This window comes from Merops nubicus, unplaced genomic scaffold (assembly GCF_000691845.1).
Source record: "Merops nubicus isolate BGI_N331 unplaced genomic scaffold, ASM69184v1 scaffold3924, whole genome shotgun sequence".
NCBI lineage: Eukaryota > Metazoa > Chordata > Aves > Coraciiformes > Meropidae > Merops > Merops nubicus.
This window is the reverse complement of record NW_008603476.1, coordinates 13045-39735: the sequence shown is the minus strand read 5'-3', so window position 1 is coordinate 39735 and position 26691 is coordinate 13045. Positions and strand designations below refer to the sequence as shown.

The 26691-nt window shown below is 36.3% G+C and overlaps 1 protein-coding gene across 1 annotated transcript in view; it reads right to left on the bottom strand.

The window, feature by feature from the left end:
* DCAF6 (DDB1 and CUL4 associated factor 6) overlaps positions 1–25719 on the bottom strand; it is a gene marked incomplete at its 3' end in the record, with an annotated part of 69347 nt that extends 43628 nt beyond the window's left edge. The window contains exons 1-7 of the mRNA XM_008938661.1: positions 25650–25719; positions 23794–23855; positions 17363–17455; positions 11353–11538; positions 6417–6530; positions 5258–5393; positions 3121–3335 (exon numbers count right to left, since the gene is read on the bottom strand). Of these exons, the coding sequence (XP_008936909.1) occupies positions 3121–3335; positions 5258–5393; positions 6417–6530; positions 11353–11538; positions 17363–17455; positions 23794–23855; positions 25650–25719 (876 nt within the window). The remainder of the gene's footprint in view (positions 1–3120; positions 3336–5257; positions 5394–6416; positions 6531–11352; positions 11539–17362; positions 17456–23793; positions 23856–25649) is intronic.
* Positions 25720–26691: the final 972 nt, after the last annotated feature.

Genomic DNA, 26691 nt, shown 5'->3' with positions numbered 1-26691 from the left:
AGCTTCACAATTAGGATATTGTGGGAGACAGTGTCAAAAGCCTTGCTGAAGTCAAGGTAAACCACCTCCACTGCTCTCCCTTCATCTATCCAACTAGTCATGCTATCATAGAGGTCTATCAGATTAGTCAAACACGATTTTCCCTTTGTGAATCCATGCTGACTACTTCTGATAACTTTCTTTTTCTCCATGTGCCTAGAGATGGCCTCCAGCAGGAGTTGCTCCATCACCTTTCCAGGTATGGAGGTTAGGCTGACCGGTCTGTAATTTCCCAGGTCTTCTCTCTCACCCTTTTTGAAGACTGGGGTGACATTGGCTTTCTCCAGTCTTCAGGCATTTTTCCCATTCTCCATGATTTTTCAAAAATGATGGAAAGTGGCATAGTCAGGGTGCATAGGGATGCAATAAGGAAGACCAAGGTCCTCTTTGAACTAAATCTGGCAAAGGAGGTTAAAGAGGACAAGAAAGGCTTCTTCAAGTATATCAATGGGAAAAGGAAGATCAAGGAAAACGTGGGACCTTTGCTAAATTAAATGGGAGCCCTGGTGACAGATGATGCTGGGAAAGCAGAGTTACTGAATGCCTTCTTTGCTTCAGTCTTTACTGCTAAGACTACCTATCAAAAATCCCAGCCCCTGGAGATAAGTGAAAAAGCCTGGAGGAAGACTTCACACTGGTTGATGAAGCTTGGGTCAGAGAACACAGATCTCTAACTCCTCTTCGTTCTTATCCATGCTGCGTGCATTGGTATAGATGCACTTCAACTGTATTAATGATCCTGCCACTGCTTTGGGAGGAGAAGCCCTAATTCCTACCTGACCACTGTCTTCCATGGCTACTAACCTATCAGCAAGCCTAGTGTTTTCATTTCTGCCTGGGTCCCTCACCTCAGCCAAGACATCTGATTGAAAGGACAAACCAGCACACTGATCCATGAGCACTGGTATGCCACATCCAGGTTCCTCTGTGACAAACCTGATTTTTTCCCCATTCCCCTTCAAAACTAGTTTAAAGCCCTGCTAATTCATGTCCCAAGATCCTCTTCCCCCTTTGTGTCAAGGTAACACCATCTCATGCTATTAGACCCGGTGCCTTATAGAACAACCCATGGTCAAAGAATCCAAAGTTCTGTCAGTGACACCAGGCTTGAAGCCAAGTATTCATCTGTTGGGTATTTTTGTCCAAGCCCTCATCGCTCTCTGCAACTGGTTGGAAGGAGGGGAACATGACTTGTGCTCCCAACCCCTTAGCACCTTCCCCACAGCCCTGAAGTCTCTCTTCATTGCCTGCAAGCTCCTTGATTTAATCTCATTGATACCTACTTGAAAAAGTATCAGTGGGTAGTAGTCTGAAGGGTGAACCAGGGCAGGAAGTTTTCTTTTTACATCCTCAACCCTGGGCCCAGGGAGGCAGCAAGACCTCCCTGTGGGAAGGATCAGGGCAACATATGGGGGCCTTGGTTCCGCTCAGAAGGGAATCACCAGTAACAATTACCCTCCTCTTCTTTTTTAAGGGTACTATTCCTGATGTGAATGGGAGACTGGTTTGTTTTAGGGAACCAAATACCACAGAGGGTGTCTCCTCTGCCTTCTGAGTCATCTCACCCTCAGCCTCCAGTACCTTGTACTTGCTGTGCAAAGGCAACTGGGAAGGTAAGGGGGACTTGAAGGGTTTCCAATGCCTCTCCTAACAGGGACCTGTATCCATTCCCCCCCATTCATTCAGAAAGGCAGTTCAGAGTTTGAAATTAAGTGTATTGACTGGATATTTCTGGTTTCTAAAAAAGAGTGAATAGTTGTGCTGACAGCTTAAAATGAAAGGCAAAACCCCTTGGTGAAAGTGTGAACTTTCAGGAGCCAGCAGATTCAGGAAGAAATCTTTCCATTCCTTCTACTGTATACACCTTAAAGCCATGCTGAGATAAAAATAGCAGTTAAGGAAAATCACCCAACAAGAAGAGATAACAGGGCATATTCTGTGCCTACAAAAGAAAAGAATACATAGGATTTGTTACTAATAGGATGTCACAAGCTTCTATACAGTAATTGGACAGGCAATTCTCCAGCAAATTACTTCACATCAGATTAACATGACATAGAAGAAAGTGAGAAAAGCAAAACCATTACATAACATTTCTGAGTTGCTCTTTGCTTTCTCCTGCTTCAGTGAGGTAATAATGCCCTAATTATCACCTAACCACCTAATTTGCTTTAGTTTTCCTTAGATTTCATTAGTGTGGTGTACAACCTCTAGTTAACAGTTTTTATATATACAGGACTGCCACCTAGCTCAACTGTGCAAGAAAAAACTACCTATGACTGCAGGATACTGATGCAGCACCAAGCAGTGTAGGCATGGGCTGCCAGCAGATATCCTTAAGGTGTGGACCAGGACGATACCAGAGACACTTTCTCAGCAACTCACACCTGGCTGTTAACTGTACTGTAAAGGCTGGACTCAAGCAACAGCTGTTTTAGGGATAACAACAAGGACAAAGAACAAACATTTAAAAAAACAAAGCCATGCCATATTGGCCTGCTAATAAAGAAAACCCATCATGTAAAATGTGTTGGAAAATGTGCAAGTGGCCTCCAAGTAGGTTCTAAGAAAAAAGAAGAAAACATCAACCTCATGCTTCTTCCAGCAAAGAGGAAGAAATCACTACCACTATCATCACACTCATTCTCCAGGTGAGGACAGCAGAATGCTGAAAAGTGATTATAAACTCCCTTCACAATCCTCTCTCAGACTAAAGGTAATGAACTTAGGATACAGAGGAGCTTGTGAAAGGGTGAGCATAATGCCTGTTAAAATAACAGAAAATACAGCTCAATTACAGAGCGACCTGACAGCCTTGCTGGTCTTAAAACCTGAGGTTCTCATAGGTGCCTTCTCATTTTTAAGAGAGGGAAAACAGGCGAGAAAGAAAACCAGGGGAACAAAACATTGTGTATCTATAAATAAATAATTTGTGAATATGCATGTTTTGTAACACAATCTACTTGTCATATCTCAATCAACAGCAACATTCATTTAAGATTTAAGGGAAATAACACAGAAGTGTGCTACACACAAAAAAAAACCACACCACCATGAAAATATATCATTTTAATCACTTGCCTCTTCCCGTCTTTCTTCAGCAGAAGGAACTTTAAGTTCTCGTGCTGTGTCATCCTTGGGATCAAACAAGTATATGTAATCTGAAGAGTAGCTAACAAGGATCTCTTGACCATCTTCACTGTAACAAAGAGATGTTACTCTGCAGGATTTGTTATTGAGATGAGGAGGAACAAAACGTGCCACCATTCCAACAGTGCCTCTACCAGCATAATTCCCTATATAAAAGAAAAAAGAGCGGGGAGGGAGGAGAAAAAGAAATTACACGTTTACTGTTGACTCACTTGTTATTGCAAATTTTCAACACCTTCTATATACAAGTTATTTAACAGCCAACGAAAGATCAAAAAAGCGAAGTATCCTCTAGCTTCTGCTTTCAACTGGATCCGAAGAGTGATTTACCAGACCTTACTAGTATTTTTGTTTACAAACACTATGTACATTATTAAGAAATTATTCAAAGACACACAAATGTATTCATGTATCACATAGCATTCACACACCATCATGTGATGGGTATCTGTCGAGTGTAGTACAAATGGAAATTTTGGAATGTATATACAACAATAATGCAAACCTGTACCTACACACAAATTAGGAAGGAATTAATTACATGAAACTTTGGAAATATAGGATATGCATCTCCTCTTTTCTACTCAAAACATTTTGAAAAACCCTTGGGTTTTTTTTTTTTGAGACATAATAATACTGTCTTTAATAAAAAAAATAACACCTTGGATTTTCCAACATAAACATGGATAACCATTAAGTTAGAACAGTATCAAATACACAGAAACATTCTAAATTTAGAAGTTTGAAGCTGCAGAACTATACAATACATTGGACTTACTGTGCTTCCCTGACAACTTACCTCCATTCCACATACTATATAAGATGATCTAACAACAACAACAAAAAAAAAGACTCCCAAAACCTCAATTTGTCATGTAATTGCTTCCCACATGGTCTATCTGTTGTGGCTTAGTATGTGCAAAAACCTGTCCCATGACCACAGACAAGCTCTAAGTTTGTCACCTCACACTACATAAGGACTGAAAACTTAAAATGAAAATCAACAGTTTGCTTAGTAGTCACAGAATACTCCACCTCTTAACACACACAACCCCAAAACAAACAAGAGAACACTATACCAATATATCCAGAAAAAGTTACAAGTTTCAAAATACTCCACAGGCTGGCGTAACTGAATTCATCTTATTGCTGTTTTGTTACAGTACAACAGCAGGTACAGAGTACCTTTTATTCAACTCCTCAGAATCTGTTCTTAAAGAATTTTGCTGACCACTGTGATGAAAGGGAGAGATCTTACAAGAATGTTAGCCTGCTGAGAGGGGTATTTTTATGTTTATTGAGTAATCTCTACTGTTTCCTTTCTCCTCCATCACAATCATCAACAGGAAAATGCTGCAAGAAATGACAGATTCTGTGACACTGAGTACTTGCATGGATGCATATGCACGGCTCTGTATATTAATTCACGTGTCCAAACAAACACTGAACATACATTATAAGAAAGAGATATGTTAGAACTACATAACTACACACTTTGGCTTGTCACCTGAAATGCATTTTAAAAAAAAAAAAAAAACACACACAAACCCCAAAAACCTTAGGTAAGCATCTGAAGCACGCTAGCTTTCACCTAAAGAATTTGTAGTTTTTCAGTAAAATTGCATTAGTTATAATACCAACAACTACTGCAAAGGTAAGCATACCGCATATTATTGAGTTCATAAGATCTCCTCTTGTAAGAAGCAACATATTCCAGCATGGTACAGTACAAGAAAACAAGAATTTAATTAAAATTCAGGTGGCTCACTGCAGGCTGCAATCACTAGCTTTTTGGAATTTTGGAATCCCATGTTTCAAGACAGAAGAAGAGACACTACAAAATACCTTTTTCTGCATTCAGTAGATAATGTATTCTAAGATGGATGAAGAGAGTAAGTTTACTTACTTGGAGATTTCTGTATTAGCAAATATTAGAGTGAAATGGCTCTATTATTACAAAGCATAGTGCTCAAAGAAGAAAGCTATACTTCATTCAGTACTACACTTCCCAATCTATTTGGAAAAAAAGAACCTGAAAAGGTTACTCTAAAATATGGATGGTTCCTACCTGTCGCTCTTGTACCAAGCATTCGCCGATCATATATTCTTACTGAGCTATCAGAACAACCCACAGCAAGATAGTATGGGATTGGTGGACAAATAGCAACAGAAGTGGCAGCCCGACGACAGTTTATTAAAATATCCTGGAACAAACAAAAATACAGCTTTCAAATATTAGCTCTGAACATTTGAAGTATAATTCTGTTTTTTACTTCAGGACACAGGGCCACTGGTAAAGGAGGTTTTGAGAAAACCAGGTCTGGCCCTGTGAAGACTGCAAATACATCAAACAGAAAAGCCACTGTAGAGAAGGAAAACTATCAGAGAAAGAAATATAGCATGAGATTAACCGAAAAAAGAAAACAAAGCAACTAGAAACAACCATAGGAACCAACATTTAAAAATAGGTAGGCTTAACTACTACAGATTTATAAACTAGCTTGCACCGTTGATTTTGCCATAGAAACATAGATAACCATTGAGTTCGAAGAGTACCAAATAAGCAGAAACAGTCTAGATTTAGAAATCTAAAGGATGAGAACAGATTTAATCTACAAGCAGATAACTGCATAGAGGAGAAGACAGAAGCCCCTAGAACTAGGAAATATGCACAAAGCAGAATAAAATTAATTGACAGTAGTAACATGTCATTTGGTGTCAAGTTATTCTCTAGTTCAGTGTTTCAGAAATCCAAGCACAATGGACACCACAAACACCTTAGCTTCTAGGGAATAATACCAGTGACTGATTTATCTAGTATAATTTATTACCCAATTTTTTTCTTACAGAGGGATAAAGGATGCTAAGGAACTGCAAGGCTGCAAATTATTTCCAACGCTCATTTTTTGCCTTTAACTCTGCACTCTATACTAACTAATGTGAACCAGAAAAAGAGACTCAATTTCAACAGTGAATCTGTCCTACCATATCTGAAGCCTCACAGCAAATTTCATAAACTAAAAAATGCTAAAGAAGATAAAATAAATAAATAAAAAGGAAATAGACTCCCCAAACTTTTTTTTTGTTTCTTGGGAAACATGTTGTCATCTCCACCAACGACCCTGAAACCTATTATTTCTAAAAGCCTTACCAGAATTCATATCCTATGTTTGTATGATGTACAGCTCTACATTTAGGTCATCTTTATTAAAAGATTTCACTCTTACATCTTTACAATCTTCCTTTGTGCAACTTGTTTTGATTCGAGTATCAAACCATCTTACAGTGCCATCTTCACCACAAGAGAGGAAAGTATAGGGATCATTTGGTACTGTCATAATCTGCTCAAAAAAAAAAAAATAAAGAGTATTAAGACTTCAAGGAATACCATTAATTTAAAAATAAAAGCATCAACATTCTTAGCATCAGTAAAGACTCAAGCTACAATTCAAGCTAAGCTTTCAATTGAAATAAAGAAGAAAACTGAGAAACTGCCAAGGTTGCTCCATTTTCAAGAAAATGTTTAACTACTGAAGTTGAACTGTGGAATGCCACAGATTAAATATTTATAGGTTAAAGCTTACAGTTATTTCTATTATCTTTTAATAAGCAACATACATTTTCTGCAATCAAGTTAAGTAATCCATTTGCTGCAATAATTCAACAGAACCTCTGTTTATTCTCTATCAAGTAATAGAAGGCAGTAACAAACAAAACATTTGGAAGTCTGAGTGATGGGAAAGTACTAGATGGCCTTTATTCTCAGTGGGCCATTCCTTTACATTCAAAGTAGTCACCTGAAGCAACTATGCATTAAAGGTTGATCCTAACCTACCCCCCACTGTACTTTTTGAGAGAGCATTGTGTTGCACCATTTTCCTGACCTCAGCCCTACTCAAGCTACAGAAGATTCAGATAGTCTCAACATGTACGGCTTTACTCAAGAAGGCCTCCACAGTGTTAAAGCTTAAGTCCGCAGGTTAACGAACACACATGGAACATCACGTTTCTACATACTATCCCTTAAATACAAACCAGAGAATGTTGTCAAAACTAGCAGTATTTTTCTTTTTCTACACTACTCATACTATCAGTGACTTCACAGAAATTTATAAACCTGCAAAAATCAATAATAGTGTCATACACTAATGAAACAGAGCAAATAAGGGATGCTTTAACACTTTTTATGTGACGATTTATTCTTCCCTTCCCCCCTTAATAAAAGTAACATAGATATCTGTAAATTTCTCTGCCTAAAGTGGGATTACAAAGGTAATCTATGCAGAATTCAGCATTTTTTCTTGTAATGCTCAGTACGTTAACCAACACATGTGCTGTGCCAAACTCTGTGTATTGGTGACAAACAAGAATTTTAACAGACAAAACGATGCCAAGATTTTGATAACAATGCAACAAACTTGTGAGCTATGACCATTATTGTTCAATATGTTGGCACAAAATATTAAAGTGTTTTTCACTACATGTTCACTCTAATTTTATTAGTGTAGTTATAAAAGCCAGCAATTTTTCTTCCTTTCACTAAATCTTTCCAGCTTTTTTGCTGTATTTTGATGCAGACCTTTCACTGAAAGAAAGTACTTTTTTCCAGAAATGTTGCTGCACATGGTATAGCACAGCAAGCCTTTATTTCTCGTGGCCATATTTTATTTTTTCTATTTCACAGCAGACACGTAAAAGTACAGTACATACCTCCTATTTGCACATGCCAATTTTTATTCACTGTGCTTAAAAACATATCAAGTACTTTATAAGCACTATAACAGAGAATTTGAGAAGTGCCGACTCCAATAATTAAGTCATATTTACATTCAATAAGTACACGATATATACAATATTCGTTTTCACTAACTAAAAAAATTGTTTTATATTTAATTTTTAAAATATATAGCTATATGGTCATTTTACTGTATTGAAAATATGAAAGTAAGAGATGTCCATAAAAGTACATTGTCTTTCTGAAATACAATTAATATGAAGCACAATAAAGACAAACGTTTGGCTGAGTAAAAATAAACTTGTAGTGGCCTCGTATAAACAAGTTATCCAGAAATGTTTCAGGAACTACTCTCTCCCTCTCTACTTACTCTATTCTCCCCTAGAATTAACAACAGCTGTCCAATTATCTCACAGTTCATCATCTACACAAATTTCCATATTCCTCTGGTTCAATGGATATTTTTCTAACATCCTGAATTACCAGAAACGTCAAGAATAAAGTGCAGTATGTATTCAAACCACATTTAAATTTAGAATTAGTACCTCAGGGACAGATGATGTTAGCTTTTGTTATTTAGAGAATCCAATGAGTCAAAGTCCTATATTTAATACAGTGATGTGGTTACAAACTGCTGGGCAGTAACGTCATATTTTGAAGTTGTTCTCCCACTCCAGAAACCCTTCAGTGACAAAGTTGTGTGATATCAGAAGATGAAGCTGTATCTCAGCTATTTGCTTAAAACTCCCTGCTATTTACTCTACTATATTTCCATATGCGCAGGCTCAAAGAAGGGTACACTATGCCACACAGTAATGCATGCATTTAATGTTCAAATATTCGGTTTAAGACAGAGTAACAATTTATAATCTTTGTAAAAAGTACCTCCTAAAATGTTTTCTAAACTTGACTTTTTGAAGAGAGTTAAACCTCAGTGCAAAACTGATTATGAAAAATAACTTCAAAAAGAGACGCACAGCTGTTAAAATAGTCAGTGTCATATAGGGGTTTTGAGATTCCTTCCATTAACTGTGTTTCAAAACAGTACAAACAATCAAAACAGTATCACACTACTGTCATTCAAAACAACAGTTATGTCCTTGTGTTAACATTTGCTGAATAAAAATATTCCCAAATACCACCCTTTTTGCTGTGTAATATAGTAGTCAAATGTCCATACTCTCTTCAGCTCCTGATTTTGAAGAAATTTACTATATTTGTACAACTAGTCACTGTTCAGTTATTGCACATGGACAACAATAAAACTTGCACCTCAATTCGGTAGACTGTTGGGCTTCCCATATTTCTTCTAAAATATTTCCCATTACTGTCTGTTTGGATGAGTTTAATTTGTTGTACCTACCAAATTTATATTTATGAACTGGTTTAGTTGCTTGCAGTATGCATACCACCATTATCAATGACAAACAACACCTTGCAAAGAGACAACCAGCATTTCATATTACAGGCCAGAAGTGGTATGTTCTAGTCCGTTCCTATTCCTGACTCACAAGCACAACTGGCAACTGCTTTCATGGAACTTTCCCAGTTTGATCACTGGTTTGCAGCACCACCTGGTGTCAGCCACTTGTCTCTTGGTCAACGCATGCTCAAGTAGATTGAAACTTAAGACTGCCAAAGTGACATCTCATGATGACTTTTATGCTGCCAACAACTCTTTCATTTGCAGTACTCTGAGCAGCCTAGCCCATAACCCCAAACTTCACACACCCAAACTGACAGTTCTAATGCTACTGCTACCACTGCCTTCATGTCTCCTCAGCACAGTGTCCATAACCATCTTTCAGTTCTCAAGCACAAAAATATCATGCTCAGAGGAAGCCACACAGGAAACAGAGGTACCAGCTGAGCCAGTTGCTCCTCAAGCCTGAAGCCAGGCAGCAGGGAGAGGCCCTTACTTCCCCAGGAAATCACAGTGCAACAACCTGACAGACTCCCTCCTCAACAAGGACATTTCAGCATTAAGAAACAGTGTTTCAGACTCCAGATGTTCATATGAAAAGGCAGCTTTTTTTTTGTGAAACAGAGAATATCCAAACAACTTGCAGAACCCACCAACTAGCACACAGACTAGTATATATAGCAAACTTTGGTGAGAGCTGAAGCAGTTCAAGCTTCTGAAGGGGGGCCATAAGGGCTGATGCCATCCATAGGAAGCAATATTTTCTCATTCAAAACAAATCTCAAAAATAAAAGCAGACGACATGAGCCTGGGATCCAGAATAATGTTTTGCAAAGCTGAAAATAGAGTCTTGTATTAAATACTGGCAAAACCCAAACCACAAGCCCCAGAAATAGGGTCAATATCACTAGGTTTGCTCTACTGACTTAAAGTTACCTTGCTGACAAGAAGCATCTTCGACAAAAAACTTTAATGGAACGTGTAACCACAACCATGATGATAGTTTCACTACATGAACAAAAATTAATTCTGGTAGTACTTCAGCCATTTTATTTTTTCATATACATTTTTCACAGACCACAGATATTTTTAAATAATTTGTTCACTTAGCATACAAAGAAGATGACTTAAATGCTTGCTATGAAGTTTGAGTTAAATAGTTACAAAAGTACTGGATTTGCAATTTTTTTCCCCCTCATGTGTGTACTGTGATAATATTAAAGCATTTTAAAAAACAGAAACCTACCAAAAAACCTGGAACATTTATAATCTACGAAGGAAACCACAGTAATTTTTTTTTTATTTTAAGCAGTTTTATAAGCAGCAGATTTTGCTGCCATTAAAATAAATAGATTAATAAATCGGATTATTTTCCTAACTTAAGTAATATTTTGCTTCTTCATTTGCCTACTTATATGAACAAAACTTACAAGGGAGGATCGAATACACTGGCTCTGAATTTACATATAAAAGTGTTAACTAGAAGAGAAAATAGACAAATTACCTAAAATTGTAAGTACATTTTTCAGATTAAGTTATTTACACATCCTGAAATAAGCACTTCTTAGAAGCATTTAAATTGTGAAAAAGGCATTAAACTGCTGAAAAGCTGGCAGGGGAAAAGAAGAAAAATAAAAATGCAAAACACAGCCACTGCCCCCACCTCCTAACCTACTTCAGAAAGAAATTCACAGTACATATTAAATCAGTTTTGCTCTGCAAATGACTCTTTCAGTGAAGGTGTATTCAGTTATTATATTTACAAAGAAAGTGGTCTTATCAACATTACTTTTTGGAAAGCCCTCCATTTAATTTAGACAACATATTTCTCTTTTAAAGCCTACCCTGAGGAAAAAAAATCCTTTAACTCAAAAAAGCTAGAAGGAAGGCTCTTTAATGCTCACTGAAATAAAGCTTCCAGCAGACTGTTTAAAATCTTACGCAACAAGACAAGAAAACATATATTCTACCTATCTTAAAATTTTTATATACTTTCGTGAGGTACCTCATAGGTAGTTCCATAGTGGCACGTATATTGGCATTGTCTGTTGGTCTCCGCATCTTGTTCAACATTAGTGTAAAAAATAACTCCATCTCCAGAACAAGATACAATCTGTTTGTCATTGGTGCACGGTAAGAATTTTGCACTAAAAATATTGGCCCTGTGTCCTGAGCGAATGGTTGTTAAAACCTAAGTTAGAAAGAAAAAGGAAGGCTGTATCAGGTTAATATTTTCAAAGCAAATTTAAAAAAAAAATAAAAAAAAAACCAAAACACCACAACATAACAACTCACCGAACAAACCACAAAAAAACAATGGAAAATAACAGACTCTGGTACTATAAAACATCAGTTATACATAAGCTGCTAGTAACCTACAGCTTAATACAATAGAACAGAGAAGCTGTCTTTACACCAAGTTTCTTCTAAGAACAAAGTGGTTCCACAAGAGGCATTCACTCATGCACTTGCACAAAGTAGTCTGCAAAATTAAGAGACTGGAATATAATTGCCATCTTCTGTTTTTAAAATACTCATTACATATCTGTATCTGGTCTGGCTGAGCTGATTTTCCATAGCAGCCCTCCTGGTGCAGTGCCTTTGTGTTGGGAGTTGGAAGGGTGTTGATGGCACCCATGCAGTGACTACCTCTGAGCAGTGCGCACACAGCACCAAGGCTCTTTCTAACATTCCCTGCACAATGGGATGGGGGGGGGGGGGGGGCAGGAACTTGGGGTGAATATAACATAACCAGAACAGCTGACCTGAACCAACCAAAGGGATATTCTAGACCATATGACATCAGCTCAACTATAAAGCTAATACAAGAGCAGGGTGGAAGGGAGCTACTCCTTGGTCCTCCGGAGCAACCGCTACGTGTTTTGGAGCCCTGCTTCCCAAAATGCTTTCAGGGATCAGACGTCACCTGACTATGGCAACTAAAGAATAAATCTTGGGTGTTTTTTCCTTCTGCTCCCACATGCAGCATTGCTTGGCTTTGCTTTCTAATTAAACTGCCTTTGTTTTTACCCATACAGGGTTTTGTCTCCATCTTATTTTCCTTTCGCCTGTTGCGCTGTGGAGGAGGGAGAGGAAAGGGGGAGGGTGGTAGAGTGGCTTGGTGCACATCTCTTGCTCAGCCAGGGTTAACCCACCACAATATCTCATCAGGTTTCTCAAAGTCAAACATCAGTCCAGGGTGATAGTGCAGCCAGCCAGCATACCAATGAGGAGAAATTTAGAAGAACTGGAACATCATGAGTCAAGAATAAGGCACTGTAATCAAAGCCAACTTTACAGATTCTAAAAATTGAAACTAGTCTTAAAATAAAATCACTTTTAAAAGGAGAACTGAAGTTTATAAGAAAGGATGTTTAGAAACCAGTCAAAAATAAACATTTAAGAACATGATTACAAGGCAATAAAATAAGACTTGACTTAGTCTCCATGCAATTCATCTACAGTACAGCAGAGAAGCTTATCATTTACTTGACCATCACAGCTGCTTTTAAACATGTGGTGATGACTTTAGATTTCCTTACTTACTTCTCTTTAACTTATTACTTTTCAGTTGTCAAAACTGAAAAAAACTTCCATATGCTTTCCTGTGTGCTAGTGACTACTCTATTCTTACCCTATTTCTCCTATCTGCCGCATTTAAACCATACTGCATTTTCACCACTAACAGGAACGATACTTACCAAGAGGTTTACAGTATGCAAATTAGTTCAAAATTTCCACTCAACTTAATCCAAGAAAGCATTATGCAAATGAAGATGCTCTCTCAGTGATAACCTGATATTTCACAAGCGATATTCCACATCTTTTAAACAATTCACACAAAAAAATATTAACAGATTACCTGCATATTCTGAAAGATACACAAGGCTAAGTATTTTTCTTTAATATTATAAAAATCAGGAGATACAATTAGTTTTATTTCAATAAATCTGCCTCTTCATTTAGGTTTGTTCAGATCTCTGCATTTTACTGAAAACACTCAGAAGAAATTAGGAACTTGGTATCAAAGGAGCAACTCAGAACACAAGTTCACAAAGCATCCCAGTTCAGGTGACAGTTACAGATGTCACCTTTCAATCCAACCTCTGATTTTATATTATTGCTACTGTGAAATAAATATTTTTGTCCTGACAAAAAATCCTTTTTGATTTCTGTAATTAAAAAACAAAAAATAAACTTAAACAACCATGGTCTTCTCTACCATCTTGCTAGTTCTCCAAAACTTCCATGTTATATGTGCTTCTTTCTTTCCCCCATTTTTCTCACAAGCCCCAACCTAACACTCTTGTTCTTCATGCAGTAAATAGCTAACTTACTCTAACCTTCTGCTTCATTTCTCCCCATCTGCAGATCTCAGTTTAGACATGGAAATCTACATTTGATGATTGCCCTCAAACCTGAAAAACCTCCTGTTTTCCTCTTTCTCCCTTCTTTCCTCCACTGTAAACTGAAACAGCATTCAGAAATACACAGCTAACACATTTTCAGTGAAGAGTTTTCTCACAGGCAGACCTAACCTCACCTTGCCTGCCCTCAATTTCCTATGTTGCACAGTGTTGCAATAAAAAGTAGTAAAGTATTACAGCCCTTATATGCACAAGATTTTCCATGTACTTCTTAACTTGCACTGAATATCTTTTTCCACTTTGGTTATTCTACTGCCTTAGAGAGGAGAAAAAATTGCATAAAAAGTTGCTGGTGTCTAGGCAGCAAAAAAGATAAAAAAGAAGTAACCCAAGCATCACCCAAAAGCCTATCATTAGCTACGCAGAGTAAAACAATACCACCACCATACTCCATTGGAGCATTTTACTACTAACATGTAACAGGCCAGAAATACTTAATGATTGAGGATAAAGGAGATGAGGAGAACAAAGGATTTCAGATGTTCTTCAAAGTACTTGACTAGTTGTAGTAATTGGGATATACTTATAGCTTTTGGAATTGCTTCAGTAATATGCTACACAGAAAATCAACTGAAGAAGAAACAAATTCAAGAATTTGCATATTTTAAAAACACAGATTAATTCATGTAGTGTTCCCAGAAACTTGCATACAAGCTCCATCCCTAACAACAAGTACTTCCCTCCTAAAAAGTAGAATTTCTGGCAGCTACTCTATTCTCTTATTTAAACCTTACATGTTTAAGTTCCATATCCAAATGGAAACACTTTACAGTAAAAAGTTACCATAATGAACAAAATTTTTAAGGTCACATTAAAAACTAAACCCAATTTTAAAATGCGGGGTTTTTTTCCACTCTGGCTTACTTTTTGCAAAGAAGCCTATTGACGAAAATGCAAGTCAAATTTCAGTAGGTTACTAAATTGTTCAGTATGTTGTTAATTTAGGGTTCTCATTCAAGATACTCTGCACAGAATCACTTACAATCCAGCCTTTTCAATAGGACTTAACTTTGAAAAGGTCAAATCTCTTTTAGAAGTCAAGGAGAACAAACCTAACAGAAACCCATCCTAAAGTGAGAAATAGCAATCCTGATTCTAGAAAAGCGGTAAACCTTCAGCCCCACTATGCATCCTCCAAAGCTTCCCAGCACTTTCCCATGGGACCTGAACCCTTTCTCTTCCAGAAGCAAACCAGGCTAAAGATTCAAAAACCCCAAGTGTAACTACACATAAGAATCCTGTCTTTACACTGGTATTAGCTGAGAAGAGTGTTTGGCTCCTTTTAAAGCTCCTGAAAACTAAGTGCTCAGCCTGATATAAATACACAAATTCCCATCTTTTTCTACTATACTTGTAGTGAGTGGACCTTTAGCTCCAGCCAAATTCCTCCGCCTTTCCACCTCTATCAACATGATGCCTAAAGCAAATAAAATGAGGAAGACCCACAAGAATTCCTCTCAGCTATCCCAAAGTATTAATAAACCATTCTTCCTTTTGATTTAGACTTGCAATTACTATTAGAAATCACAATAGCACATTTCTCTTCACATGCATAAACACTATAAACACACAACGTATTCAAACTTGGAAACAAAACAATTTCTCCTTCTGAGACACATTACCTAGTAACAATTAACATTTGCATCTGGCCATACATAACAGAAACTGTAAGTAAGAGTTAAATAAGATTAAAAGCTTCCTTATTAAATCATTTTACTAACACAGAAGACTATATTGATGGCTGAAGTCTATTTTTGCTACTCTTGTTAGCTCATAACAGAGTATAGTGATAAGGACATCTGCCCAGATGACAGAATTACAGTAGAGTTCTGGTACAAATACCAATTTCCTCACATTTCCTATATTTATTCTGTTACTCAAGCCAGAGAAAATAAGCTAACAGAATTGGAACAGTCATTAAAAAATTGCAGCTCTAGTACATCTCAGGAACAACACTGATTATTCTTCTTGCTAGTACTTGCTGGTTTATAATTGCATTTGCATATATTGGGGAGGAAAAAAAAAACACTTATCTGCTCTGTTACGTAAAAAAAAAAAAAACCAACTCAGATGACTGTTAAAAGTAGCAAAACAAAAAGCTCCTATATTTCTCACTTGACTTAAGTGCAGCAGTAGTACACAATGGAGGAAAAAGCCCTAATCATACCATGAAAGTATAAAGTTGAAATTGCTGCATCTATTAAAATATGGCAATATTTAATATAGTTGTATAATAAGAAAATTATATAGCAATTATGCCATAGTGATATATTAAACTCTGAAAAATAATAATATTGAACATCCTTTACTTGCATGAAAAATATTTACTTTGCAATACTCTCCAACACCATTTACTGTGGAATATATGCCTCATCTGCTTCACAACTGTCTTAGACACCTCCTTTTCTTTAGCTGAACTCACAGTGCCAGAGAAACCCTGGACTAAGGACACTTTTCCACCCTGAAATGCTGGGGTTTGAACCTCAAGCACCCAAATTAAGGTTGACATATGGGTGACTCCCACAGCCCTTCATAAGAGGTGGTGAGTTTGCCTTATAGCTTCCCCCCAGGGTGGGGCCGGCCCTGCAGGGAGAGCCAGAAGGGAAATGAGCCCCAGGTGTGGTGCATTAAGTAACAAAGGTCCGGTGTCCTGCTTGGGGATAAAAAGCTGGGACCACTTGCAGGAAGGGAGGAGTGTCTGTCTGTGAAGTGGATGCACTTCACAGAGCTTCCTGGTTGAGGAAGGACCTCCTGATTCTCCTTGTAACTAGGCCCTGGTCAGCTTGGACCTTTGTAAACATGGGCTAGGAGGGTGAGAGATGGCCACATGGCTACCTTTCTCTTACGTGTTTAATCTGTTGACCTGGCTGTTTCCCATTCCATCTATGGGAAGCCTTGGTTCTTTGTTTGTTCTGCCTATTGTTGGTTGGGTGATGTCATTGTTGGGATCGTTGGGGGTAATGTCAACTGCATGTGAACTAATTGACTTGTTTGTACCTCCAGCGATCATTCCTGGAATGTCTTTTCTATATTCAATAGAGTCCACTAACTGATTTGTCTTTCTGCTGGTTGTGTCATTCATGCTAGGCCTAGTAATTGGCAAAACACACCCACACGCATGCACACAAACGGCAATGTAATTTCAAATGGTAATAAATCATTTTAATCAAGATTGTCATTTCAACAACATCACACAGAAAGCCAATTCAGCATATTACATATAGCAAAAAATACCGTATTCTAAAACGAACATGACACAGAAAATAATTTATCTGACTGTAAGATTTCACAAGAATTACTGAATCCTATTGCTGATTCTGACACTAATCTGTCATGAGACCACGTTCCTTTTGTGCCAGACCACTTACCATAAAATGGGATAATACCTATACCACAAAGGATTAGAATACTAAGGTTTTAAAGCACTGTGAGCTTTTATTCCTATTTATAAACACTATAAAGTTCCTGATAGTATCTTTGTCAGACAATAATTAATATGTGAAAGATAATACCTTGAAGAGTATTTTAATATCTTGAAAAATAATAAATCTTATTTGAAAATTATCAAGTATCCAGAAACAAACCTACCTTTCTGTGGTAGGGATTACTTATTACCAGATTGGTGTCATCTGAACCAGATAAAATATACTCCCCTGTATCATTCCAGCAAATTGTATTCACCTGCATGAGTTAAAAAAAAAAATTAGTTTAGACTTAAATTTTTAGAATATTGAAACATCAATACTCATCCAACACTACAGAAATAGGAGTTAAATTCAATTGAAAGGATATAATTTCTAAGCAGCTAGCACCCAAAACAAACAAACAAACAAAACCCTTGTGTTTTTAAAAATATTGATAAGAGAATCACCTGCTTCACCTATGGCATCTCAATCTCATCTCCCTTGGCTCCTGAGAATTATCAGGTAAAATAAGCTCTTTCTACAAGCTCTCCAGTAGCCACAGTTAGTACATTACAGCAACTGAATGTGTAAAAATCTACCCCACAGAGTTCTCCAGATTTGAACTCGGGGGAATCACAATGCTCTCATTGTTGTATTTTCACCATATTCAAATTCTGACTATCCGTTGCTTTGTACACTTTTCAGTGACCACACCTGAGGAATCATATAAAAAGCACTGCAGAATCCCAGATCCCTTCTGAGAAGTGTATGTTGGAAAAAAAGCAGCCTACAGTGAGGTACTGAATTGTATTGAGAGAACTTCACAATATATTTCCTTATTCCTATTCCTCAATTCCCCTTTTCACAAGACTGTGTTTAATAATGTGTCAGTGAAATAAAGCAGTATAAGCACTCAAAATCCAGGAAGCTCAGAAGTTATCCTTAGAGGAACCTGTCTTCCAACAGCAGCTCATGCACAAGCACCAAATACTGGATGTATGACTATTATTATTTCAAGTAGCCTCTAAAATAGTTTAAAACTTTAAACTGCAACCATCAGCACTTTCTGTTAGCTATATTCTGTTAGCAGAATAATTTAGTGTGATCTATGAGAATAGACTATACAATTAGAAAAAAAAAGAAATTCATTCTAAATCCTTCTGCTTTCTTTTAATTCAAATGTCTCATTCTGAGCCCAAAAGACAAAACTATTTTTGTTTAAAATAAATATATACCTATTTTAGCTATTATTTTAATCACAAGCTTAGTTGAGGACCTTAATTAGGTGAAGTCACAAAATCAGAATTAGCTGGTTTAGATGGTTCATACGGGCAACAACTTGACATATTAACATACTAAAATATTTAATATTAAGATTCAAAGGAATTTTTGCCACTCAGGAAAAAAAGTAATTTAAAAAGAAAAAAAAAAATCTTCATGCTACAACAGACATGCCTATAGCAGAGTTAGCTCAATGCTCAGCAGCAGTCAGATAATATTAGAAATCACTAGGAAATGCACAGAAAAGCAAACATTCTGTCAGTGTATACATCCACACATGGCAAATCTAAATCTTCCACACTATGCAGTTTTGGTTCACCTCCCACTCCCATATTTTCCCTTTCTGTTTCTGCCCATTTGAAAAGAGAAATTATGAAAAAGAATGACTACAGTGATCAAAGGTATCTAACACTTTTTATTGCAAGAAGTAATTAATTTGTACTGTTTTGGAGAGGGGATAGGACAGAAGCATATGAAATCGTGAATGACATGGAAAAAGAGAAAAATAATTTCCCATGAGTCTTTACAATACAGAAAATGGAAGGCCCTCAATGAAATCATCACATGACACATATGGTGTTTTATTAAAACTGGAATTCTTTGTCATGGAATGTCTTAAACACTAGAAGTGGAAAAATATACATATCCAAAGAAAAATGAAATATCAGAAACAAAAATGCTACTTTCACCTCCATCTGTCCAATAAAGTGTGATGTGTTCTCTAGAAAACCCTTCAAGTGCTGTCTGCTTGCCCTGTCTTAACTTTCCTCAAAAATCAGTACTGGTCACTGCCAGGGCCAAGTTACCAGGCTCCACTCTGCACTGGTATGACCTTGCATGGCTACTCCTATGATTTTATAACCCTGACTGTCAATTACCAAAAACTATGCATTCAACTATCCCCCAGATCCATCTATCATTTAAGTGACAACAACTGTACTTTAAAAATGTTGTCAAACACAGCACAGTACTAGAGCTAGGGCAAACACAAAGCCCAAGAATGTTCATTTTCATCTAATATCCTCTCCGACAGAAAAATATTATCATTGCCCTAAAGAAATCAAAATACTAATACAAGGATACAATAATAGAAACAAGAACAAAACACTGAAAAAACACAGAATCTGCCAAGAAAGTAAAAACCATGACATAAAAAGAGCTAGAAAAAAAATGAAACCACTTGAGGAGGGTGTGTGTAGGGGTGTGTGTCCAAGAACAAAATCTGAAGGATTCAAAAGCATTGAAGATGCAAAGCTGAGACACGATTATCTAAACTGCAGCATCATAAGCCTACACAAGATATCACTCATTTTCCTTCTGGTCCGACTGCATTGCTCTGATTGCCTCAGGGTTGAGCAATTTCAATACACCCTACCCAGGGCCAAGTCGGTTCAGAAAAAATCCTGAAGTGAGATGACATAACTAAATATGTGCTAGAGGTCTACAACTAAACAGGCTTTTGATTCTGTATCAGATTACCTTCTCAATATCACTGTCAAAAAAATCAGTCTTTCAGTAGAATAAGCTTGACTTGGTTTTTTTTGAGACTAATTTTCCAGTAAGTTATCAGTCAATACACTACATTTTCGTGTTCAGTACAACCTACTGACCAACAGTGAATAACCCCAATAAAGACATGTACAGATATCTAAAAACAGATGCTTGGTAAGAGCAGATTAAAAAAAAGTTCTCATGTCTTATTCCATGGTCGCATACCCATTATTAAAACACAATTATATAAAATAAGAACTAGCTAGAAAATTGGTTTGTATTTCAAAACAGTGTAGAAAAGCTACTTATCTACTACCTTCATAGCCATCCCACATCCAGCTAAAAGCACAATGTAATAGCTATTACACTGTTTGAAATTCTTGGAAAAAGTTGTTAGAGTAAAAAGAAAGGATCTATCAAACACAAACGACAGATTATTACTGAAAAGTTGAGAAAAGTCAAAGGGTGTGTAATTTTTTTTTTTCTATGAAGCATTTCACATTAATCAACTGTATTTAATTTTATTTGCAACTCAACTAGCCTTGAAAGGAGCAGCAGTCACTTTTGATTCATTAGTCAAATATTAACAAATAAATCTACCGTCCCTGTGTTTTCCTCAAAGACAATGCAGAAGGCAGTACAGCCAATCCTTAAAAAAATGAAAAAGGAAACTCTTTGCTTCTATGCAATGTAAGAGCAGATTGAACTGTTTTGTGAACAGGATAGATTAACAGAATACAAGAAATAGAAGAAATAGAAGAAAGAAAATAAAAATTACTGTAGATATCAAGAGCGTCAGAAAGATCTTCCAAGCAAGGAAGGGGGTGAAAAAGGCACTACTTTTCATCTGTGGAAGAAAGGGCAAAACCTACACATTCTATCAATATGCAAACAAGCTTCCTATTTAACCATAGGTTTTAGGACCACATCTCAAAATGACTTGCTCTCAAGTGCCATCCTGAAGGAGATGTATGTCACACAGGTTGCTTGTTTGGTACTGAAACGAATGTCTATACACAGAAATACAGAATTATTCTTCCATGTAATCCTCTATATTTTAATATGTAATATTTCAGTCAAAAACTCCATCTACCTATGCATTCTGTAGTTCTACCTTCTCCAGCTTTCACAGGACCAGAGGTGGATACAAAGCAATACTTTTACTCAATCAATGTAGCTTAGAGTTGCTTTCTCCTCTACTTTCCTCACACTTCTTCACTGCTGGTCCAAACTGATTGCCTTTCAATATTTCTCCTTTGCAGTTACCCACTTCATACAGAAAGCATCTCACCTAACCCTGTGCATCTCCTCATCATCTTAAGCTCCCTTTAGAATTAACACGGAAAACGGCAACTTCTGACATACATATGACCTGACCAAACAGGACAATGTGAACACTGTTGAATGAGGCAAATCATGCCTTTGAAACAATAAAGTTGCAAGCAGATATCAATGATTCAGTAGACTAATTCAATTACTTCAAGTATTACTGCTAGAAACTGTCTTCAAATGAAGTGGAAAACTGCACTAGTTCAAAGACAGGTACCTAAACTCTGAGATTAAAATACTCGTATCTCAAACAAAAAGGTGCTGTGGTAATACTACTACTATAAGAGCACATATACTTGAAGTAATTCAGAGAAGTACTCCCTTCTTCAAAGATATTGTACCTGAGTATGATTACACATACAGTTGTACTTCCCCACAGGACCTCTTTTTTGTGTAACATAGATAAAATGGTATGTAGGAAGTTGGACTTTATTTTTATCCTTCATTAGAAAAAAAAAAAATAAAAATCTTGCCTTAGGTTAGTTGTCTACCATGTCCAATTACACAGTATGCTTTATATAGAAAATACAAGCCACAACTTATTCCACAGAAGAATGTGAATGTTCTTAACAAAAAAAAAAAAAAAAAAATCAAAACAAACAAAAAACCCCAAAAAAAAAAAAAAAATCAAAAAACTTTCCTAAAAAAAAAATTTAAAAAAAAAAAAAAACAAACAAACAACAAATCCAGAAACACCCTTATGACAATTATTGCATTCACTCCTCACATTTGAAATGCATGCTGATTAAGCACTTGGGTGGGGCACTAACATGATAATTTGCCATTGATAGAATAAGAAATTTAATCAGTAATTTAATTTACTTTTATTTCACAGATTTTTTTTTAAAGCAAGTGATAAGAAATTGTAGTGAATGGTTGTTAGCCAAAAAAGATTATTCCCCCTGGAAAAAAAAAAAAGACATCTTTCAAATTGCAGCAATATTTTAAACACCTGCATATAATGCAGTAAAGTTCACAATTAAAACATTTTCCACACAGTAAAAAAATTAAGTTAGACCACATGTTAAAGCACACTTTAAAAGCTACCACAATCAACTCAAAATGAATTTTCAAACACATATCCGCTAGGTAGATTCAAGCAAATAGCCAACACCAAATTTGCAATTTCGTTTCCACGACACAGAGGTTGAGATCAGTTACTCCATTTTTAACAAGTAGCAAAACCCCACTATTTTCCCGTTCCTTATTTTATTGGCAAAAAATACTATTTTTACAAGAAAACAGATTTTTAAAAGATCCTAAACAACTTCATGAACAGACATTGGAAAATTTTAATCTTAAGTATATTTGAAAAAGTACTAAGAAAGAAATTTTAAACAAAAAATCAGTTACAATCTTGAACTGATAAATAACTTTCTAGACATAGAATCATAGAATCATTTGGGTTGGAAGAGATCTTATATTATCATTCTTATAAAATTTCTTGAAAAAAACCAGGGAAATTAATGCATTTGGGTTTTTAGGTCATCACTATCTGTACCAGAACATAAACTTACAATGGTAATCAGTACAGCAAAAGTAGCTGACTTTATACATACAGCGATTATAATCCTTGCTGTTCCCAGCCTTTCTAATCTCTCAAAAATATATAAATCAAAAATCACACTTGCAATCTCAAGCCAAAAGGTTAGATTAACACTTTCTTTAAAACTACTACTATGTTATTTGCAATTGTAACACTCCTTAATTTAAAGTGACAAGTGTAGGCAGCTCAAGATAAAATAAAAAAATCTTTACGTTTGAACAGCTTTTGAGATAAACATGTTAAGGTGTAAATTTTACACTTAACATTTTCACTTTTTAGATAATTTCTAGCATCCTTTCACGTTTCAGTTATCGTGTACAACAAAGACAATTCTCTAACAGTCATGAATTTCTGTTCTATTCAACAAAGGCAATATGGCAATTTCTTTTCCCTATATCTAGTTTAAGTAAAATCATTTATTTAAAAGAATATGAGCTACAATATTTGAACCACTTTCAAAAATTAAGTATTTAAATAAGCAATACTTCAAGTTATATTGTTGCATTTCAGGGCAGGCTTGTTTTTGGTTTTACTGCCTCCTTACATAGGAATGTAGCAGTTCATTTGCTTTTTAGACTTGGAGAATAAATCATTCAGAACATTAATACAGCTTTGAGTCAACAAAATATATCAACATAGCACAAAACTACTAAAAATTCCATTTAAAGGTTTTAAGATGAGTGCTAACTGAAAAGATAGAAATACGTTTCCTGGCTTAGGAGATTAATTCATTCAGTAGTGGGATACAGTATTAAGGTACTGGAATGGGATTTCGTTTTACTTCAAAGGTCAGATGTTGAAGATGAAACAAATACCTAGATACTTCAGAATACTGATGTTGAATTCTCAACAAGCAGTTTTACAGCACACCTTTAATACCATTTGCACTTTTAAGTTAAGGAACTATTATTGTGGCGACAAAGTTACAATTTAACCTATCTTAACAAACAAAAAGGCAAGTGACTTACACATCCATCATGCACATTCAAGGTTGCTTCAAGTTTTAATCTTTGGATAAATTCCCTTCTCCCTGTAAAGAAAAATACTGATTACAAACTCTTTTAAAACAGTAACACTGAAGAAGTAACCAAGACCCTGCTAACAGGTACTAACAGGTAAAAAGCAAAACCATAAAGAACCAGAATATAAATGAAAATCTTAAAGCAATTCAGATGGTTCTTATTTTACAAATTCTAACACAATCATCGCATTTGCTAGCACTTCTACCACCTTTAATAAGAATGCAGAAACATCAAAATGAATATTCCACAGGTTCACAGGCTGATGTTTCTTCCAAACTAACAGCTATAAAGCAGAAAATAACCTTGTGGTTATTTGTTAGCTCAAAGACAGCAAGTATAACATAATTCAAGAAGTACAATCTTTTGTAAAGGAATATAAAGAAGAATATGTTTAGGTCTCAAGTAGAAAGTAGAACACTGTAACTGTTGGAAAGGTGATGTGAAAGGAAGAGATAAAGAAGAAAGAAGAAATCTATAAATGTGTATTGAGTAAGGCAAGGGCACAGGAACTTTCTGTCCTCATTCCCTATATACAAGCTGACCTCTGTGCTTAAAAAAACTCCTGTACTAAACACATCAGAGGAAAAGATAAAGTACTTTGAAAACAATTTGGTCTCTTGTTGAACAAATAGCTCCAATTTTCAAGTGCCCACATTTTAGGAAAACAGACTATAATGAACTAATAGTCACCAGCAAGCACTTTCAGAAAAGATGAATACTGACAATCTTTTTGTTTAAATTCTAAAAGCGCTTAAACTCAAGGACCATTACATTTTTTTGTCCCATGTTCAAAAAACTCTCAGCACAAAACTCCAGGTAACAACACTAGGCTGTACTGTTATCAAATATGAAATCTACTGAACTCACTCAAAATTAACCTTCCCGCCTTCCACTGCGGAAACTAGAGTCAGGGAAAGAAGTGCAACAGAATCCTCTCCATACCTGAAAACCTACCATTTCTGAACTCATTTTAGTTCAGCTCAAGGCAGAACCATTTGAGAGCCCAGTGTTGCCCCTGGCACTGTAACATGAATTTGGAAAAGTAATTTCTCCTCTCTCCACTCATTTCCTCTTAATGATTTTTATTTGTCCCATATACTCTCCAGTACTGAAAAAGAACACCTGATATTCATGCTTGGTCCCTCACAATCACAGACTGACACAGCACAATCATCTGACTGAGAAGTAGACACTGAACATCTCTGCCACACTCCCTAAAAGACCAAGAAACACTTCAAGCACTATCAACTCCTGCAGGAAGACTCATAGGTCATGAAGATTTCCCTCCATGAAAAGGTATGGATTTGTACCTAGCTTTTGCTGGAACTAGAAGTCAACTCCAAAATCGCTCATAACACAGCTCAAGTACCACATTAGATAAAGATCATACTTGGCAAAATATTTTTATTAAGAGGAGGTACTGACTGGATGAAACAGTTATACAGTGCTTGCTTATAAAGCACATCTAAGCTAGCTTTAAAAAGCTAAAAACCATACTCCCCTATGCCCTATTTTATAGACATTGAAATTTTGCCATAAATGCTACAATTTCCATTGATGAGGAATAGCCATCATCAGAGAGAGATTAAAATAACAAACTTATCCTTAGGCACCATGCACTACTAGCAAGAATTCAAGTATTCCAGAATTGGGAATACATCTGCTTAGTTCACTGTTGTAAAGAGAACACAGTTAATGACGAAGTACGAAGTACACCATGCAGCTGTATGCTTGGAAGCATGAAACTCAGCACTGGTGAGGTGCTAAGCGCTGTGTGGGTAAGATTTTTTACCTCAGCCAACGCTGAGAAATATGCTTTTCCTCCCTGGGTGTATTCATATTTTTCTCCTCAGGTGCATCTCTATGCTTCATCCTGAGTGTACTCTTAATTCCTGTTGCGACTTTACTGTTTCTTGGTCTATTGTGTTTTCTGTCCAACGAGCTTGCCTATTTCCCAGGCATCTGGGCCTACAGAGGGCAAGTTTATTGTTTTGTGTGTGCGCGCGCACGTATATATCTAGTGTGTTGTTGTTATTAGCAATAAACCTTTAGTTATACCCGTAGCTTTTAACTTTATCAGTGGCAATCCAAAAGAACCTTTAAATGTTGCTGTAAATAAACAATTACCATTTGCCTCCCGATCTGCGTCTGTCACATATTCGGTACTGGCCACACAAGACTGGATTTTTTTTACCCCCCCCCCCCCTTTCACAACAACTGTTCTCTCCATTATTTCACCTTGAGGAACAGACTTTGAACTTTGGTCCTTAATATTTGATTTGTTAATCAAATTTTCATTAAAAAAAAAAATGATTTTCAGTTAAATCCTATTAGTTTTTTCAAAACACTGTACATTATGTATATTTTCAGTGAAAACTCCTATTTTCAGCTTAATCTGATTTCTGCAACAGTTGCTTTTAAGTAAACGTGAATACTGAGGTGGGAAATATCACTCTACCTCACAGAAACCGAGCAATTTGCTTCTACATTGATATTGTAATACAAAATATAACACAATACTACCTGACCTTAAATTGGATATCACTAATAAAGATATACTCCACAGGCAAACACAAAAATCTAGTGTTTGCCAGTTCCATTATATTTTCATTTATAGAAGAGAAAAGTTTGATAGCAGTGGATGATCCCTGTGCATTGTACGATATGTGTATCACATCTGGAAGCAAGGTGAGGTCTACAGACCAAGGTGCAGGTGCTTGCTGAGAAACCTCTGTACAGAAACACTGAAGGAGATTATTTTAACCCACTTATAAAGTAATGGATTTTACTCCTTCCTGTATGGTTCGATTTTAATCTATATCACTTAAATTAGCAAGCAAGAAA